The 18,492-nt window shown below is 46.6% G+C and overlaps 1 protein-coding gene across 1 annotated transcript; it reads left to right on the top strand.

The window, feature by feature from the left end:
* Positions 1–269: 269 nt before the first annotated feature.
* LOC148140468 (uncharacterized) lies at positions 270–15,057 on the top strand. The gene is made up of 5 exons (XM_087978879.1): positions 270–500; positions 586–681; positions 3,560–3,658; positions 4,815–4,864; positions 14,635–15,057. The coding sequence occupies exons 1-5, from the start codon at positions 329–331 to the stop codon at positions 14,749–14,751; spliced, it is 534 nt and encodes a 177-aa protein (XP_087835005.1). The 5' UTR covers positions 270–328; the 3' UTR covers positions 14,752–15,057.
* The last annotated feature ends 3,435 nt before the right edge of the window (positions 15,058–18,492 follow it).

The raw sequence follows: 18,492 nt of genomic DNA, 5'->3' as shown, positions 1-18,492 counted from the left end.
CTGAACATCTGTCTCTCTGGCGGACAGCCCACCTTGACCTTCTCAGGATAAGTCAGATTGAGAAATACAGAGGAACCTCGATCCCCAGATGTCAAAGGTGGGAAGTAATTTGCTCAGACGATGCAATGCCGGATAACACCGTGTCGTGAAGCAACCGGACCTTGCGATCTTGTTTGGATAATCCAAAATTCAGATCATCCAATGCCAGCTAATCAAGGTTCCTCTGTAATTACCACTTTGCAGATACTACTCTGGAGCAAACACAAAATATGTGGCCCAGTGTCGGGTAACACAGTGTGTGTCTGACTTGTTTAATCTGGTGGTTTGAATGAGATGTTTGTCCATAACCGTAACCACTTGGATCATTGCTGTAGGTGTTACGATTGTGCCTCTAGCGACGTTACTGTTTGTTTCCATCGTTCTGGTGTTTGCTGTGATTGCCACGATCAATGTTTGGAAAATGGACTGTCTGTGCATGAAGACATTCCTACACAACGCAGGTAAAGTATGATTTCTTTATGGTAAAATCTTTCTAGTATTAAAAACAAACACCGCCTAATTCATCATGACATCTATATTTCACAGGTTTGCGAGGTTTACTTGATGGAAGTCCCCCCCTGATTTCTTTAACTGTGATTGTCATCTCAATCACCATCCTGGTGGAGGAGATTCGTCAGAACAGTGAGTTTTACTGTCAGCTCTTCATTACTGTTCAGAATATTTCAGAGAGATTGACTCCTGCCATTGGTCTGTCCAGATTCGGGAGAATAAGATTGGCTGGATTCCCATTGCTGATGGCCAATCACTGACCTTCTGAGGAGACTATGTTAATATCACCAGTACTGCAGCCAATGGAGAGCAGCCTTACGCAGGTTATCAATCTGACCTTTTACCCGATCCCAGGGGTTTCCCACCCATTGGATTGGGCTGTTCTCCCTCACTGCGTGGACATGAAGTGAGAATGGGGTGGGGAGTGGGATTCTGAGACACTGGACTGGACCTTACCTGTATGTGGCTGAGTGAGGGTCCTGTTGGGATTTTCACTACGAAGTGTAATGAGACCTTACCAAACTCACCTCATTAACTCCCCAGCCCGGCGCCTGTGGCATACCTTCCACCCACTTTCTGACCCCTTTGACCACTCACTGCTCCCAGAGCAACTCAGTTACACAGTAATTCCAGAGTATCCTCCCCAGACATTCTTTAACAGGCTATAGTGCACCCACACAGGTTTGGCATTGTGGCACTGTCCCTCATCACTGGCACTGCCCCTCACTGGCAGTATCCATCACTGACACTGGTGCTCATCTCTGCTCCTCACTGGCACTGCCCCTTACTGACACAGTAATGGCACAGCTGCCATTAAGCCCATGGGAGTGTGGCTGGCTCTCCCTTATACCCCCAGTTGCTCACCCTTGTTACTGTTTGACCACAGTGTCACACACCAGACCTCCCCTCAGTTATTTCCAGTCTAAGCCCCCTCTCAGGGTCACCGCAGCTCTGTGCCCGTGTCCACTGGAGACTTCACATTGCTTGTCTCTAAGTGATGATCCCTGACTGTACAATCAGACATTTCCAAATATGAGCTTTTATTTACAGCCGGCTAATCCGAGCGCAGTAAAAATGACTCAGGGCCGCACTTTACCTCACAGTGCCACCAAAACGCTGGCATCATCACCAAACACTGGCATCATCACCAACCTCACCTTCCATGATGGTCTGTTGCACCCAGCTCTCATCGACAGGAACTGAGGCTCAGACAGGTCCTGTCAGGCATTTAGCACCCAATGCAACCTAGCTGTCATGGAGAAGGAGAGCACGGTTTCCTCCGCCCATCCCCCCTCCCCCCGCACAAGTCACCCACCCACAACCCCAATCACAGTGTCCCCACTTTCGTCCTCCTAATCATGGTATCCCTGTCTCCCTCCCCACCCCACCCCCAAAATTTCCACACCTGCTGTCCCTGTCTCTCCCTCCTCTCCCCAGTGTCCCTGTCTCCCTCCCCCCGAAAGCTGCTCCCGTACTCCCAGGTCCTCAGCTTCAGTCACATCCCCATTTGGTGAGCTCTTATTGGGTGGCGTGCCAGGATGGAGCAGCATGCTGGGACAGTGCTGCATGCTGGGACGATGTTCCTACTACCCAGGCAGCAGCACTGAATCCATCATGGGTTGACATACCTAACCATTCGAATCTTGTTCAGATGACATAGGTCACTGTCCTAATACGTTTGTGGGTACATGACCGGGATTGTACACCGAGACATCACTCACTCCACGGAAAGAGCCAATCACATAGAGGTTCAGAACTGCTGTCAACCTCACAGCCATGAGGAGAGTATGGCGTCTCCCTCCTGCATCCATCAGGTCACTCCCAGCATCTGGCCAGGTGTCCTGGGACTTCGGGAGCCCATGTTGACACAGTGACCAACATCCCTGCAGTGGCTGGGTGCAGGGCACTCAGGGGGAATGAGCTCTGATGGAACCATAAGAAAAGCGTGTGTGAGGGATCCAAAAAGTCAGTGGTGCCATGCCCTGCAGAGGAGGGCTATACACAGTAATCCAGACAGAGAGCCACCCCAATTAATGAGGGCCACGTCTCCATCACTCACTCAGCCTCAGCACGGGCACCAACTTGGTGAAAGGCTGGTGGAGTGAACAACTCTTCACATCTCAGACGCACATCATTCATTCATCTTCACAATGCCCTCACCACAGCTTCGGGAACAGGAGGTGAAGTGATGGTCTCGGTCTGTCGCACAGCCTTAGAAATCTCACAAGTACAAGTTCGCCTGTGCCCACCATTGGCCTTTGTGGCCTCTCACTGGTGCCAAGGTTAGCAATAAACAACAGGAATCAATGTTCAGTCTGAATGGCGCTGGTACAAATTGCCTTTGGCCATGGGCCGTGCCTGCAGAGGGAAAGTGCTTCAGGGTCAGACGCTGGTCAGTGAAATAATTCCCATTGCATGTTGTTGGAGAGTGCAAACACTTGCTTCCTGTATGGCCCTGCTGTGTCCTAGTGTTGTGCTGACAGGGATCCTGGGCATGCTCCCACCCAGTTGATATTGGCCCCACCCACTTTGCCATTTCCCAGTTGCATTGTGAACCATTAGGACAGCAGGGAATGCAGCTCACGGTGAGCTGAGCTGTGCCTGATCGCCAGGTTAACACTCCCCCCACCACCCACCCCGGGAGTCAGCCACAGCCCCGTTTCCACACATCCCAACCCCCCTCCCCGCCTACTGCCAACTCCAGTGGGGTGACCCACCACATTGAACTTTGCCTCCACCTTCCTTGCCCGTTGTTTGAGGCCCGATGTTGCACCCTAACAGTGTGGCACAGCAAGGCACAGATGCTGTAAGCAGGCAGATAGGCGCTATGTGTGTGAGGGAGCAGCCCTGAGATATGGCCTGGTCTAATCCAGAAACTGGGCGCATGTCCCTGCACATAGTGTCCTTGCTGCAGACTTTCCATGCAGTTGCCGGTGCTGTGTAAATGCCCATTGGATAAGTGGTGATTAGTGTGAACTAACTCGATGTGTTCACTGTTGTACACTTTCAGATCAAGGTTGCAGTGTTACCTCATTAACATGGAGCATGGTGGGCCCAATATTGGGCATCGGTCTTCTCATCTTTGCGGTTTATATCGCAATGTGGTGCTGTAAGTATCAACTGTACCCAAATATTGATTGGTCTGCCCACTTTCTAAGGCGTGCAGTGATAGGGAAAACCCAGAGGTTCCTGCCACCACGTTAATGTTTAAACTGGGAAGAGGGACAAGGAAATCTCACCACTACATGAACCATCCCATCCCATCCCTTGATGTTCACACAACATCACTGTGTGGGAGCTAAGGGCACAAAGTTCTGACCTGATGGTGGTGGTGTGTGCAGAACCTGAAGAAGAAATAGCAGAGAGGGGACCTCATGGAAGTGAAAGAGATACTTTGTTTGTTCCACAACTCTCAACCATGGCAGGGGGTATCGCACTGCAGTGTCTGGGACTGGTCTAGACCAGCAGGTAGAGACTGACACGGTGGTGAGTCTGTAATGCCATTGGATCGCAGCACTGACCGCACAGTAGGAGGTGATTCAGATAGATCAGCTATCCTTAGTAGCAACACACGCAGATGACAAGCAACATGAATTCAACTGGGACAACACTACTATTCTAGGACAAGCCAAACAGAGAACAGCCAGGGAATTCCTAGAGGCATGGCACTCATCCACAGATTCAATCAATAAGCACATCGACCTGGACCCAATATACCGACCACTGCAGCGGACAGCTGGAACTGACAACCGGAAGCGGCAGATTCAAACCACTATAAATGCCGGAGGAAAGATCACAGAAGCGCTTCACAGGAGGCTCCCAAGCACTGAGGATGTCACCTAGACAGGGGACGAAACGTCTGCAACACAAATTCCCAGCTCGGCGAACAGAACCACAATAACGAGCACCCGAGCTACAAATCTTCTCAAAAACTTTGATAGAACTTAATCTATATTTATAAATTCTTATGTTCCAAGCAGCAAACCTGTGGCAGGGATTTAAGATATGGGTTCCAGGATGTGAAGGGAAGATTTAGAAAACAAATATCAGGAAGTATTTCAGACCCAGCCAGCTGGGATCATTATGAAGGTCACATAGGTGGGTCTGAGCAGGAAGCTGGGTATTGGGGGAAACAGAAAGCAGGATGTGACAATGGAGAAGCAATTGGGATGGGGAATTATGATAGACTGAGGTCAACAACAGGCCTGCAATGTTATTCTGTATCCAGTGACTGGGAATGACAAAGGATCTTTGTTTTATTACAGACCCAAATAAGGAGAGAAGGAGAAGCCAGATACGTCAAGATGTACTGCAGGTATTTTATTAATACAAATCTAGATTTCTACAGGTTTTTCGATTGAAAGTCACTGCCTGTTTAGCATGGATCAGTATTCTGTAGACATGTACACAGACAGGCCAGAGGGAATCTTCCTGTTGTGTTTATAATGTCACTGACACAGAGGGAGAGAGAGACCAGAGGGAATGTTCCTACTGTGTTTATAATGTCACTGACACAGAGATAGAGAGAGAGGGACCAGAGAGAAACTTCTTGCTGTGTTTATAATGTCACTGACACAGAGAGAAAGAGAGAGAGACCAGAGGGACTGTTACTACTGTGTTTATAATGTCACTGACACAGAGAGAGAGAGAGACCAGAGGGGATCTTCCTGCTGTGTTTATAATGTCACTGACAGAGAGAGAGAGAGACCAGAGGGAATCTTCCTGCTGTGTTTATAATGTCACTGATACAGAGAGGAGAGAGACCAGAGGGAATCTTCCTGCTGTGTTTATAATGTCACTGACACAGAGAGAGAGAGCCCAGAGGGAATCTTCCTGCTGTGTTTATAATGTCACTGACACAGAGAGAGAGACCAGAGGGAATCTTCCTGCTGTGTTTATAATGTCACTGACACAGAGAGAGAGAGAGACCAGAGGGAATCTTCCTGTTGTGTTTATAATGTCACTGACACAGAGAGAGAAAGACCAGAGGGAACCTTCCCACTGTGTTTATAATGTCACTGATACAGAGAGAGAGAGAGAGAGAGAGAGACCAGGGGGAACCTTCCTACTGTGTTTATAATGTCACTGACACAGAGTGAAAGAGACCAGAGGGAACCTTCCTGCTGTGTTTATAATGTCACTGACACAGAGAGAGAGAGAGAGACCAGAGGGAATCTTCCTGCTGTGTTTATAATGTCACTGACACAGAGAGAGAGAGAGAGACCAGAGGGAACCTTCCTGCTGTGTTTATAATGTCACTGACACAGAGAGATTAGATTACATTACAGTGTAGAAACAGGCCCTTCGGCCCAACAAGTCCACACCGACCCGCCGAAGCGAAACCCACCCATACCCCTACATTTACCCCTTACCTAACACTACGGGCAATTTAGCATGGCCAATTCACCTGACCCTGCACATCTTTGGACTGTGGGAGGAAACCGGAGCACCCGGAGGAAACCCACGCAGACACGGGGAGAACGTGCAAACTCCACACAGTCAGTCGCCTGAGGCGGGAATTGAACCCGGGTCTCAGGCGCTGTGAGGCAGCAGTGCTAACCACTGTGCCACCGTGCCGCCCAAGAGAGAGAGAGAGAGAGAGAGAGAGAGAGACCAGGGGGAACCTTCCTACTGTGTTTATAATGTCACTGATACAGAGAGAGAGAGAGACCAGAGGGAATCTTCCTGCTGTGTTTATAAGTCACTGACACAGAGAGAGAGAGAGAGACCAGAGGGGATCTTCCTGCTGTGTATATAATGTCACTGACACAGAGAGAGAGAGACCAGAGGGAACCTTCCTGCTGTGTTTATAATGTCACTGACACAGAGAGAGAGAGACCAGAGGGAATATTCCTGCTGTGTTTATAATGTCATTGACAGAGAGAGAGAGAGAGAGACCAGAGGGAATCTTCCCACTGTGTTTATAATGTCACTGACAGAGAGAGAGAGAGACCAGAGGGAATCTTCCTGCTGTGTTTATAATGTCACTGATACAGAGAGAGAGAGAGACCAGAGGGAATCTTCCTGCTGTGCTTATAATGTCACTGATACAGAGAGAGAGAGAGAGAGAGAGACCAGAGGAAATGTTACTATTGTGTTTATAAAGTCACTGACACACAGAGAGAGAGAGAGACCAGAGGAAATCTTCCTGCACGGTTAATAAAGTCACTGACAAAGAGAGAGAGAGACCAGAGGGGATCTTCCTGCTGTGTTTATAATGTCACTGATACAGAGAGAGAGAGAGAGAGACCAGAGGAAATGTTACTATTGTGTTTATAGAGTCACTGACAAACGGAAAGAGAGAGAGAGACCAGAGGAAATCTTCCTGCACGGTTAATAAAGTCACTGACACAGAGAGAGAGACCAGAGGGAACCTTCCTGCTGTGTTTATAATGTCAATGACACAGAGAGAGAGAGAGAGACCAGGGGGAATCTTCCTGCTGTGTTTATAATGTCACTGACACAGAGTGAGAGAGACCAGAGGGAATATTCCTGCTGTGATTATAATGTCATTGACACAGTGAGAGAAAGAGAGAGAGACCAGAGGGAATCTTCCCACTGTGTTTATAATGTCACTGACAGAGAGAGAGAGAGACCAGAGGGGATGTTCCTGCTGTGTTTATAATGTCACTGATACAGAGAGAGAGAGAGACCAGAGGAAATGTTACTATTGTGTTTATAAAGTCACTGACACACACAGAGAGAGAGAGAGAGACCAGAGGAAATCTTCCTGCACGGTTAATAAAGTCACTGACACAGAGAGAGAGAGACCAGAGGGAACCTTCCTGCTGTGTTTATAATGGCACTGGCACAGAGAGAGAGAGAGAGACCAGGGGGAATCTTCCTACTGTGTTTATAATGTCACTGACACAGAGTGAGAGAGACCAGAGGGAATCTTCCTGCTGTGTTTATAATGTCACTGACACAGAGATAGAGAGGGAGACCAGAGGGAATCTTCCCACTGTGTTTATAATGTCACTAACACAGAGCAAGAGGGACCAGCGGGAATCTTCCTGCTGTGTTTATAATGTCACTGACACAGAGAGAGAGAGAGAGACCAGAGGGAATGTTCCTGCTGTGCTTATAATGTCACTGACACAGAGAGAGGGGAACCAGAGGGAATCTTCCTGCTGTGTTTATAATGTCACTGATACAGAGAGAGAGCGAGACCAGAGGGAATCTTCCTGCTGTGCTTATAATGTCACTGATACAGAGAGAGAGAGGGAGACCACAGGAAATGTTACTATTGTGTTTATAAAGTCACTGACACACAGAGAGAGAGAGAGAGACACCAGAGGAAATCTTCCTGCACGGTTAATAAAGTCACTGACACAGAGAGAGAGAGACCAGAGGGAACCTTCCTGCTGTGTTTATAATGGCACTGGCACAGAGAGAGAGAGAGAGAGACCAGGGGGAATCTTCCTACTGTGTTTATAATGTCACTGACACAGAGAGAGAGAGCCCAGAGGGAATCTTCCTGCTGTGTTTATAATGTCACTGACACAGAGAGAGAGAGACCAGAGGGAACCTTCCTGCTGTGTTTATAATGTCACTGACACAGAGAGAGAGAGACCAGAGAGAATCTTCCTGCTGTGTTTATAATGTCACTGACACAGAGAGAGAAAGACCAGAGGGAACCTTCCCACTGTGTTTATAATGTCACTGACACAGAGAGAGAGAGAGAGACCAGAGGGAATCTTCCTGCTGTGTTTATAATGTCACTGATACAGAGAGAGAGAGAGACCAGAGGGAATCTTCCTGCTGTGCTTATAATGTCACTGATACAGAGAGAGAGAGAGAGAGAGAGACCAGAGGAAATGTTACTATTGTGTTTATAAAGTCACTGACACACAGAGAGAGAGAGACCAGAGGAAATCTTCCTGCACGGTTAATAAAGTCACTGACACAGAGAGAGAGAGACCAGAGGGGATCTTCCTGCTGTGTTTATAATGTCACTGATACAGAGAGAGAGAGAGAGAGACCAGAGGAAATGTTACTATTGTGTTTATAGAGTCACTGACACACAGAAAGAGAGAGACCAGAGGAAATCTTCCTGCACGGTTAATAAAGTCACTGACACAGAGAGAGAGAGACCAGAGGGAACCTTCCTGCTGTGTTTATAATGTCAATGACACAGAGAGAGAGAGAGAGAGAGACCAGGGGGAATCTTCCTGCTGTGTTTATAATGTCACTGACACAGAGTGAGAGAGACCAGAGGGAATATTCCTGCTGTGTTTATAATGTCATTGACACAGTGAGAGAGAGAGAGAGAGAGAGAGAGACCAGAGGAAATCTTCCTATTGTGTTTATAAAGTCACTGACACAGAGAGAGAGAGAGAGAGACCAGAGGAAATCTTCCTGCTGTGTTTATAATGTCACTGATACAGAGAGAGAGAGAGAGAGAGACCAGAGGAAATGTTACTATTGTGTTTATAAAGTCACTGGCACACAGAGAGAGAGAGAGAGAGACCAGAGGAAATCTTCCTGCACGGTTAATAAAGTCACTGACACAGATAGAGAGAGACCAGAGGGAACCTTCCTGCTGTGTTTATAATGGCACTGGCACAGAGAGAGAGAGAGAGAGAGCAGGGGGAATCTTCCTACTGTGTTTATAATGTCACTGACACTGAGTGAGAGAGACCAGAGGGAATCTTCCTGCTGTGTTTATAATGTCACTGACACAGAGATAGAGAGGGAGACCAGAGGGAATCTTCCCACTGTGTTTATAATGTCACTAACACAGAGCAAGAGGGACCAGCGGGAATCTTCCTGCTGTGTTTATAATGTCACTGACACAGAGAGAGAGAGAGAGACCAGAGGGAATGTTCCTGCTGTGCTTATAATGTCACTGACACAGAGAGAGGGGAACCAGAGGGAATCTTCCTGCTGTGCTTATAATGTCACTGACACAGAGAGAGGGGAACCAGAGGAAATCTTCCTGCACGGTTAATAAAGTCACTGACACAGATAGAGAGAGACCAGAGGGAACCTTCCTGCTGTGTTTATAATGGCACTGGCACAGAGAGAGAGAGAGAGAGAGAGCAGGGGGAATCTTCCTACTGTGTTTATAATGTCAATGACACAGAGTGAGAGAGACCAGAGGGAATCTTCCTGCTGTGTTTATAATGTCACTGACACAGAGATAGAGAGGGAGACCAGAGGGAATCTTCCCACTGTGTTTATAATGTCACTAACACAGAGCAAGAGGGACCAGCGGGAATCTTCCTGCTGTGTTTATAATGTCACTGACACAGAGAGAGAGAGAGAGACCAGAGGGAATGTTCCTGCTGTGCTTATAATGTCACTGACACAGAGAGAGGGGAACCAGAGGGAATCTTCCTGCTGTGTTTATAATGTCACTGATACAGAGAGAGAGAGAGACCAGAGGGAATCTTCCTGCTGTGCTTATAATGTCACTGATACAGAGAGAGAGAGAGAGACCAGAGGAAATGTTACTATTGTGTTTATACAGTCACTGACACACAGAGAGAGAGAGAGAGACACCAGAGGAAATCTTCCTGCACGGTTAATAAAGTCACTGACACAGAGAGAGAGAGACCAGAGGGAACCTTCCTGCTGTGTTTATAATGGCACTGGCACAGAGAGAGAGAGAGAGAGAGACCAGGGGGAATCTTCCTGCTGTGTTTATAATGTCACTGACACAGAGTGAGAGAGACCAGAGGGAACCTTCCTGCTGTGTTTATAATGTCACTGACACAGAGTGAGAGAGACCAGGGGGAATCTTCCTACTGTGTTTATAATGTCACTGACACAGAGTGAGAGAGACCAGAGGGAACCTTCCTGCTGTGTTTATAATGTCACTGACACAGAGATAGAGAGGGAGACCAGAGGGAATCTTCCCACTGTGTTTATAATGTCACTAACATAGAGCAAGAGGGACCGGAGGGAATCTTCCTGCTGTGTTTATAATGTCACTAACACAGAGAGAGAGAGACCAGAGGGAATCTTCCCACTGTGTTTATAATGTCACTAACACAGAGCAAGAGGGACCGGAGGGAATCTTCCTGCTGTGTTTATAATGTCACTGACACAGAGAGAGAGAGAGAGGGGAACCAGAGGGAATCTTCCTGCTGTGTTTATAATGTCACTGATACAGAGAGAGAGAGACCGGAGGAAAGCTTCCTGCTGTGTTTATAATGTCACTGATACAGAGAGAGAGAGAGGGGAACCAGAGGGAATCTTCCTGCTGTGTTTATAATGTCACTGATACAGAGAGAGAGAGACCGGAGGAAAGCTTCCTGCTGTGTTTATAATGTCACTAATGCAGATTGAGACCAGAGGGAATCTTCCTCCTGTGTTTATAATGTCACTGACACAGAGAGAGAGAGACCAGAGGGAATCTTCCTGCTCTGTTTATAATGTCACTGACACAGAGAGCGAGAGAGACCAGAGGGAATCTTCCCACTGTGTTTATAATGTCACTGACACAGAGATAGAGAGGGAGACCAGAGGGAATCTTGCCACTGTGTTTATAATGTCACTAACACAGAGCAAGAGGGACCAGCGGGAATATTCCTGCTGTGTTTATAATGTCACTGACACAGAGAGAGAGAGAGAGAGACCGGAGGGAATCTTCCTGCTGTGGTTATAATGTCACTGATACAGAGAGAGAGAGAGAGAGACCGGACGAAAGCTTCCTGCTGTGTTTAGAATGTCACTGATGCAGATTGAGACCAGAGGGAATCTTCCTCCTGTGTTTATAATGTCACTGACACACTGAGAGAGAGTGAGAGACCAGAGGGAATCTTCCTGCTGTGTTTATAATGTTACTGACGGAGAGAGAGAGACCACAGGGAATCTTCCTGCTCTGTTTATAATGTCACTGACAGAGAGAGAGAGACCAGAGGGAATCTTCCTACTGTGTTTATAATGTCACTGACACAGAGAGTGAGAGAGACCAGAGGGAATCTTCCCGCTGTGTTTATAATGTCACTGACACAGAGAGCGAGAGAGACCAGAGGGAATCTTCCTGCTGTGTTTATAATGTTACTGACACAGAGAGAGAGAGACCAGAGGGAATCTTCCTGCTGTGTTTATAATGTCACTGATACAGAGAGAGAGAGAGAGAGAGATAAACCAGAGGGAATCTTCCTGCACGGTTAATAAAGTCACTGACACAAAGAGAGAGAGACCAAGGGAATCTTCCTACTGTGTTCATAATGTCACTGACACAGAGAGAGAGAGAGAGAGAGAGAGACCAGAGGAAATCTTCCTGCTGTGTTTATAATGTCACTGACACACAGAGAGAGAGAGAGAGAGAGAGACCAGAGGGAATCTTCCTGCTGTGTTTATAACATCACTGACACAGAGAGAGAGAGAGAGAGAGACCAGAGAAAATCTTCCTACTGTGGTTATAATGTCACTGACACAGAGAGAGACCATAGGGAATCTTGCTGCTGTGTTTATAATGTCACTGTTGCAGAGTGAGACCAGAGGGAATCTTCCTACTGTTTTTATAATGTCACTGACACAGAGATAGAGAGGGAGACCAAAGGGAATCTTCCCACTGTGTTTATAATGTCACTAACACAGAGCAAGAGGGTCCAGCGGGAATATTCCTGCTGTGTTTATAATGTCACTGACACAGAGAAAGAGTGAGAGAGAGAGAGAGAGAGAGAGACCAGAGGGAATCTTCCCACTGTGTTTATAATGTCACTGACACAGAGATAGAGAGGGAGACCAAAGGGAATCTTCCCACTGTGTTTATAATGTCACTAACACAGAGCAAGAGGGTCCAGCGGGAATATTCCTGCTGTGTTTATAATGTAACTGACACAGAGAAAGAGAGACCGGAGGGAATCTTCCTGCTGTGTTTATAATGTCACTGACACAGAGAAAGAGAGACCGGAGGGAATCTTCCTGCTGTGTTTATAATGTTACTGACACAGAGAAAGAGAGACCGGAGGGAATCTTCCTGCTGTGTTTATAATGTCACTGACACAGAGAAAGAGAGACCAGAGGGAACCTTTCTGCTGTGTTTATAATGTCACTGACACACACATAGAGAGAGAGAGAGACTAGAGGGAATCTTCCTGCTGTATTTATAATGTCACTGATACAGAGAGAGAGAGACCGGAGGAAAGCTTCCTGCTGTGTTTAGAATGTCACTGATGCAGATTGAGACCAGAGGGAATCTTCCTCCTGTGTTTATAATGTCACTGACGCAGAGAGAGAGTGAGAGACCAGAGGGAATCTTCCTGCTCTGTTTATAATGTTACTGATAGAGAGAGAGAGACCACAGGGAATCTTCCTGCTCTGTTTATAATGTCACTGACAGAGAGAGAGAGAGACCAGGGGAATCTTCCTACTGCGTTTATAATGTCAGAGAGAGAGAGACCAGAGGGAATCTTCCTACTATGTTTATAATGTCAGAGAGAGAGAGACCAGAGGGAATCTTCCTCCTGTGCTTATAATGTCACTGACGCAGAGAGAGAGTGAGAGACCAGAGGGAATCTTCCTGCTCTGTTTATAATGTTACTGATAGAGAGAGAGAGACCACAGGGAATCTTCCTGCTCTGTTTATAATGTCACTGACAGAGAGAGAGAGAGACCAGAGGGAATCTTCCTACTGCGTTTATAATGTCAGAGAGAGAGAGACCAGAGGGAATCTTCCTACTATGTTTATAATGTCAGAGAGAGAGAGCCCAGAGGGATTGTTCCTGTTGTGTTTATAACATCACTGACACAGAGAGAGAGAGAGAGACCAGAGGAAATCTTCCTACTGTGGTTATAATGTCACTGACACAGAAAGAGACCAGAGGGAATCTTGCTGCTGTGTTTATAATGTCACTGATGCAGAGTGAGACCAGAGGGAATCTTCCTACTGTTTTTATAATATTACTGACACTAAGAAAGAGAGAAATCAGAGGGAATCTTCCTGCTGTGTTTATAATGTCACTGACGCAGAGATAGAGAGGGAGACCAGAGGGAATCTTCCTGCTGTGTTTATAATGTCACTGACACAGAGATAGAGAGGGAGACCAGAGGGAATCTTCCCACTGTGTTTATAATGTCACTGACACAGAGAGAGAGAGAGAGACCAGAGGGAATCTTCCTGCTCTGTTTATAATGTCACTGACACAGAGATAGAGGGACCAGCGGGAATATTCCTGCTGTGTTTATAATGTCACTGACACAGAGAAAGAGAGACCGGAGGGAATCTTCCTGCTGTGTTTATAATGTCACTGACTCTGAGAGAGAGAGAGACCAGAGAGAATTTTCCTGCTGTGTTTGTATGTGGCCTCCATCCACAACGCCATAAACAAACACATAGACCTAGATGCCATCTATCAACCCCTCAGAAAACGAACAGTAAATGACATCACCACAAGCCCAGGAACCCCATCCAGGAGAAAGATATAAATAGAAAGCTGGAGACAACAGCTTCGCTTCACTTGGAGGTCACCACTGATGATGTTACCTAGCCAGGTAATGAAACGTCTGGATATCAAACCTTCAGCTCAGCGAGCAAACCTACACCCTAAATCTCAAACCTTCACAAACTTTGTGTTTATAGTGTCACTGACACAGAGAGAGACCAGTGGGAATCTTCCTGCTGTGTTTATAATGTCACTGACACAGAGGTAGAGAGAGAGAGACTAGAGAGAATCTTCCTGCTGTGTTTATAAGGTCACTGACACAGAGATGCCAATTACCATTGCTCTCCACACTTCTGTCGGTGTATGATGCATGTCATGTATGTTGCTTTATTTTCTGCTGTTCTTCCATCAGATATTTATCATCTTGTTTAACCCAACGGTGTGTTTGGCAAGAATATTATTTAGGCTGCTTTCCCTCCACTTGATGTTCTTTCGCTTTAATTGTCCCGCTGAATGTCTGAATTACCTCACAAAGAACAGCTCTCCGAAAACGTGTGCTTCCTAACAAACCTGTTGGACTGTAACTTAATGTTGTGATTTTAAACGTTGTCCCCTGCTGCCCAACACCGGCACCTCTATAGTAACTGAAACCTGTCAGAATCACATGTGCAGACAGTGTAGTCCGTGTCCTCAGAGCTTGCTGTGGGAAAGCATTTTTCTGATTTCTCCCTTTCTTCCTTTGCAGGGTGAGGAACCGTGGTCTCTGAGGCAGAAGGAATTCTGTGACTGTTTAAGATTCAGACTCCGAAGGCCTAATGAAAAGTCGGGACATGAACCAGTCGCTATAAATTGCACTCGTTGAATCAGGATCGAAAAGCCAAATGAGGAAAATGCAAAATGATTGAATTAAGGGAGACCAAACGAGAAGATTAATCTGAACAATAATTCTGATTTGAAGCAAAGACCCTGCACTGGCTGAAGTTAATTTTCTGTGCTGAGGAGGTGTCTGGATGGAGTGACCATTTTCCACATGGCTGATGGAATACTTGGACTAGAAAATTGAACACTTAGTCCCTATCTACAACGTCACTGCATGATCTGCCAGCAGACTAGCAGATCGCAGAGAATGATGCTCACGCCGAGTCTAAATTCCAAACTGGAATCTCCGAAATAGCCAAACCTGTGTGTGCTTGGTGTCTGACCGTGTTCGACAATTGCAGCAGAATTAGACCACACACAGGAGAAGTCATGGAGTGATGGGCAAGGCATCATTTAACCCTAATCTCAGTGTGGGTGTCCTTACACAGTAACAGTCTGGTTCTCTGTTTAGAATAAGTTTATTTTATATGGACTTGAAAGTTGTGAGAACGTGTGTGATGATTTGGCTTGTCATTCTGCCTGTATTCATTTATGTTTGTACTTGTTTTCTCATATTTACTTATTTATTCTGCTTTTGTAATTTTCCAAACAGCACATTTTATATCACTGAATATTGATTTAGATCCATGCTTGGGCTTTATGTGTGGGGAGGTGATGGCCTGCTGGTATTATTGCTAGACTCGTGGTTCGGAGACTCCAGTTATCTTAGCAGGACTTATACACTTAATGGTAAGGTCCTAGGGAGTGCTGCTGAACAAAGAGACCTTGGAGTGCAGGTTCGTAGCTCCTTGAAAGTGGAGTCGCAGGTAGATAGGATAGTGAAGAAGGCGTTTATTATGCTTCCCTTTATTGGTCAGAGTATTGAGTACAGGAGTTGGGAGGTCATGTTGCAGCTGTACAGGACATTGGTTGGGCCACTGTTGGAATACTGCGTGCAATTCTGGTCTCCTTCCTATCGGAAAGACGTTGTGAAACCTGAAAGGGTTCAGAAAAGATTTACAAGGATGTTGCCAGGATTGGAGGATTTGAGCTACAGGGAGAGGCTGAACAGGCTGGGGCTGTTTTCCCTGGAGCGTTGGAGGCTGAGGGGTGACCTTATAGAGGTTTACAAAATCATGAGGGGCATGGATAGGGTAAATAGGCATGGTCTTTTCCCTGGGGTGGGGGAGTCCAGAACTAGAGGGCATAGGTTTAGGGTGAGAGGGAAAAGATATAAAAGAGACCTAAGGGGCAACTTTTTCACACAGAGGGTGGTACGTGTATGGAATGAGCTGCCAGAGGATGTGGTGAAGGCTGGTACAATTGCAACATTTAAGAGGCATTTGGATGGGTATATGAATAGGAAGGGTTTGGATGGATATGGGCCAGGTGCTGGCAGGTGGGACTAGATTGGGTTGGGATATCTGGTCGGCATGGACGGGTTGGACCGAAGGGTCTGTTTCCATGCTGTACATCTCTCTGTGACTCTATAATGTTCTGGCGACCCTGGTTCAAATCCCATCATGGCAGATGGTGGGATTTGAATTCAGTAAAAATGTGGAAGCAGGAGTCATGTGACCATGAATCTGTTACTGATTGTTAGGAGAAAACCCCATCTGGTTCACTCAGGGAAGGAAATCTGCCATTGTTACCTGGTCTGGTCTAATTGTGACTCCAGACCCACAGCCATGTGGTTGAGGCTTTGGCCAATGAGAAACTGACAATAAAAGATGGCCGAGGTAGTGATGCCTGCAAAATGTCTCCCCCAAATCGATAAGATAAAGTGATGTGCATGGCTGGTTCAAGCACACAAGACTGGAAAGTTTCCCTAGAGTTTAAGGAGATTGTTTGATGTTGATAAGGAATAACCTTAATCAACCAAAAAGATTACCATTTTATGTGGTCCTGCATTGCCCTTGGACCCATTTGGGCCTGAATGGGTTAAGTCTCACAATGAGGATGATAGGTTGATGTCTGTTTGTTGTGTCCCTCTGCCTAGATTAACAGACTTATATTAGTGAAATCTGATAGTGATAACGAAACTACAATAAATCTGCACATAAGAATTTTTTTGTATTTTTAACGTACAAAAAAAAACCAATGAATAAAATAGTTGCGATTTCTTTCCCACTTTTTTCAAGCGAGCTTTTCAAAGACCTACAATGAACAGCTGAAGTTTTATTTTCTAAATTTATAAGCTTAAAAAAACTGTGTTTTAAAGAGAGTTTTTACATTGTTAGAGTTTTAGTTTTGAATAGCCAAGGAGATTTTTTTTAAAAAACGGAGTAGTGTTTGCATTTTGGGAATGTTTGCAAATGTTCCTTACCTGAGGACTTTGATTTTTTTTTAACATTTTAACATTTAGATTAGATTAGATTACATTACATTACAGTGTGGAAACAGGCCCTTCGGCCCAACAAGTCCACACCGACCCGCCGAAGCGAAACCCACCCATACATTTACCCCTTACCTAACACTACGGGCAATTTAGCATGGCCAATTCACCTGACCCTGCACATCTTTTGGACTGTGGGAGGAAACCGGAGCACCCGGAGGAAACCCACGCAGACACGGGGAGAACGTGCAAACTCCACACAGTCAGTCGCCTGAGGCGGGAAATGAACCCGGGTCTCAGGCGCTGTGAGGCAGCAGTGCTAACCACTGTGCCACCGTGCCGCCTAACCTTCAGAAAGTAAATAAAGTTTATTTTTCATATAAGGCATTTTTGGAAGTTGCTTTTGTTTCAGGCTTAATGTTATTGACCACCCCACCAGTCACTGCATCCACTGTTTTAAACACGAACACCCCTCCCCGGCAAATGCAATGAAAAGAGGGACCCCTTGTCCTTACCTATCACCCCACCCAGTCTCTGCATCCAACGTATCATCCTTAAACACTTCTGCCAACTCCAATTAGACCCCACCTCTCTCTGCCTTCTGCAAGGACCGTTCCCTTCACCAATCCTTGGTACACGCTGTTCTCCCCACCAACACCCCACCCCCTGAGCCCCCAGGTACCTTCCACTGTAAACATAAAAGATGCAAAATCTGCCTGCCCAGCACCTCCCTCACCTCCATCCATGGCCCCAAACAGTCCTTCCAGGTGAGATAGAGGTTCACCTGCCTCTCTTCCAACCTAGTTTACTGCATCAGCTGCTCCCCATGTGGTCTTCTCTACATCGGGGAGACCAAACGTAAACTTAGAGAGCGGTTCACCGAGCATCACAGCTGGGTCCACAGGGGATGACTGGACCGCCTGGTCAACGCCTGTTTTAATTCCCCTTCCCATTCCCTTTCCGACATGACCATCCTTGGCCTCCTCCATTGCCACAACGAACCACACCTCAATTTGGAGGAACAACACCTCAACCTCTGTTTGATCCAGCCGGAGGACTCAACACTGAGTTCTCCAATTTCAAATAACCTCCCTCCCACTTCCCCTCCTTGCTATTCCATCCCTCCCATTGACCAACCAGGTCATACCCTCTGCCTGTCTCCACCTATCCCCACTTCACCACCCTGCCTCTGCTCACCCCTCTTCATCTACAGCTCCCCTCTACACCCACCCCCAGACCTGAAGAAGGATTACAGCCAAAACGTTAAATATCACACAACGCCAGGTTATAGTCCAACAGGTTTAATTGGAAGCACTAGCTTTTGGAGCGCTGCTCCTCACTATCACCTGATGAAGGAGCGTCGCTCCGAAAGCTAGTGCTTCCAATTAAACCTGTTGGACTATAACCTGG

The sequence above is a fragment of the Chiloscyllium plagiosum genome, unplaced genomic scaffold, assembly GCF_037043375.1.
Source record: "Chiloscyllium plagiosum isolate Xiang-an unplaced genomic scaffold, Cpla_swu_hap1 HiC_scaffold_35, whole genome shotgun sequence".
In the NCBI taxonomy this organism is placed as follows: domain Eukaryota; kingdom Metazoa; phylum Chordata; class Chondrichthyes; order Orectolobiformes; family Hemiscylliidae; genus Chiloscyllium; species Chiloscyllium plagiosum.
The sequence above is the reverse complement of the archived record's forward strand: the minus strand, read 5'-3'. Positions and strand labels throughout refer to the sequence as shown.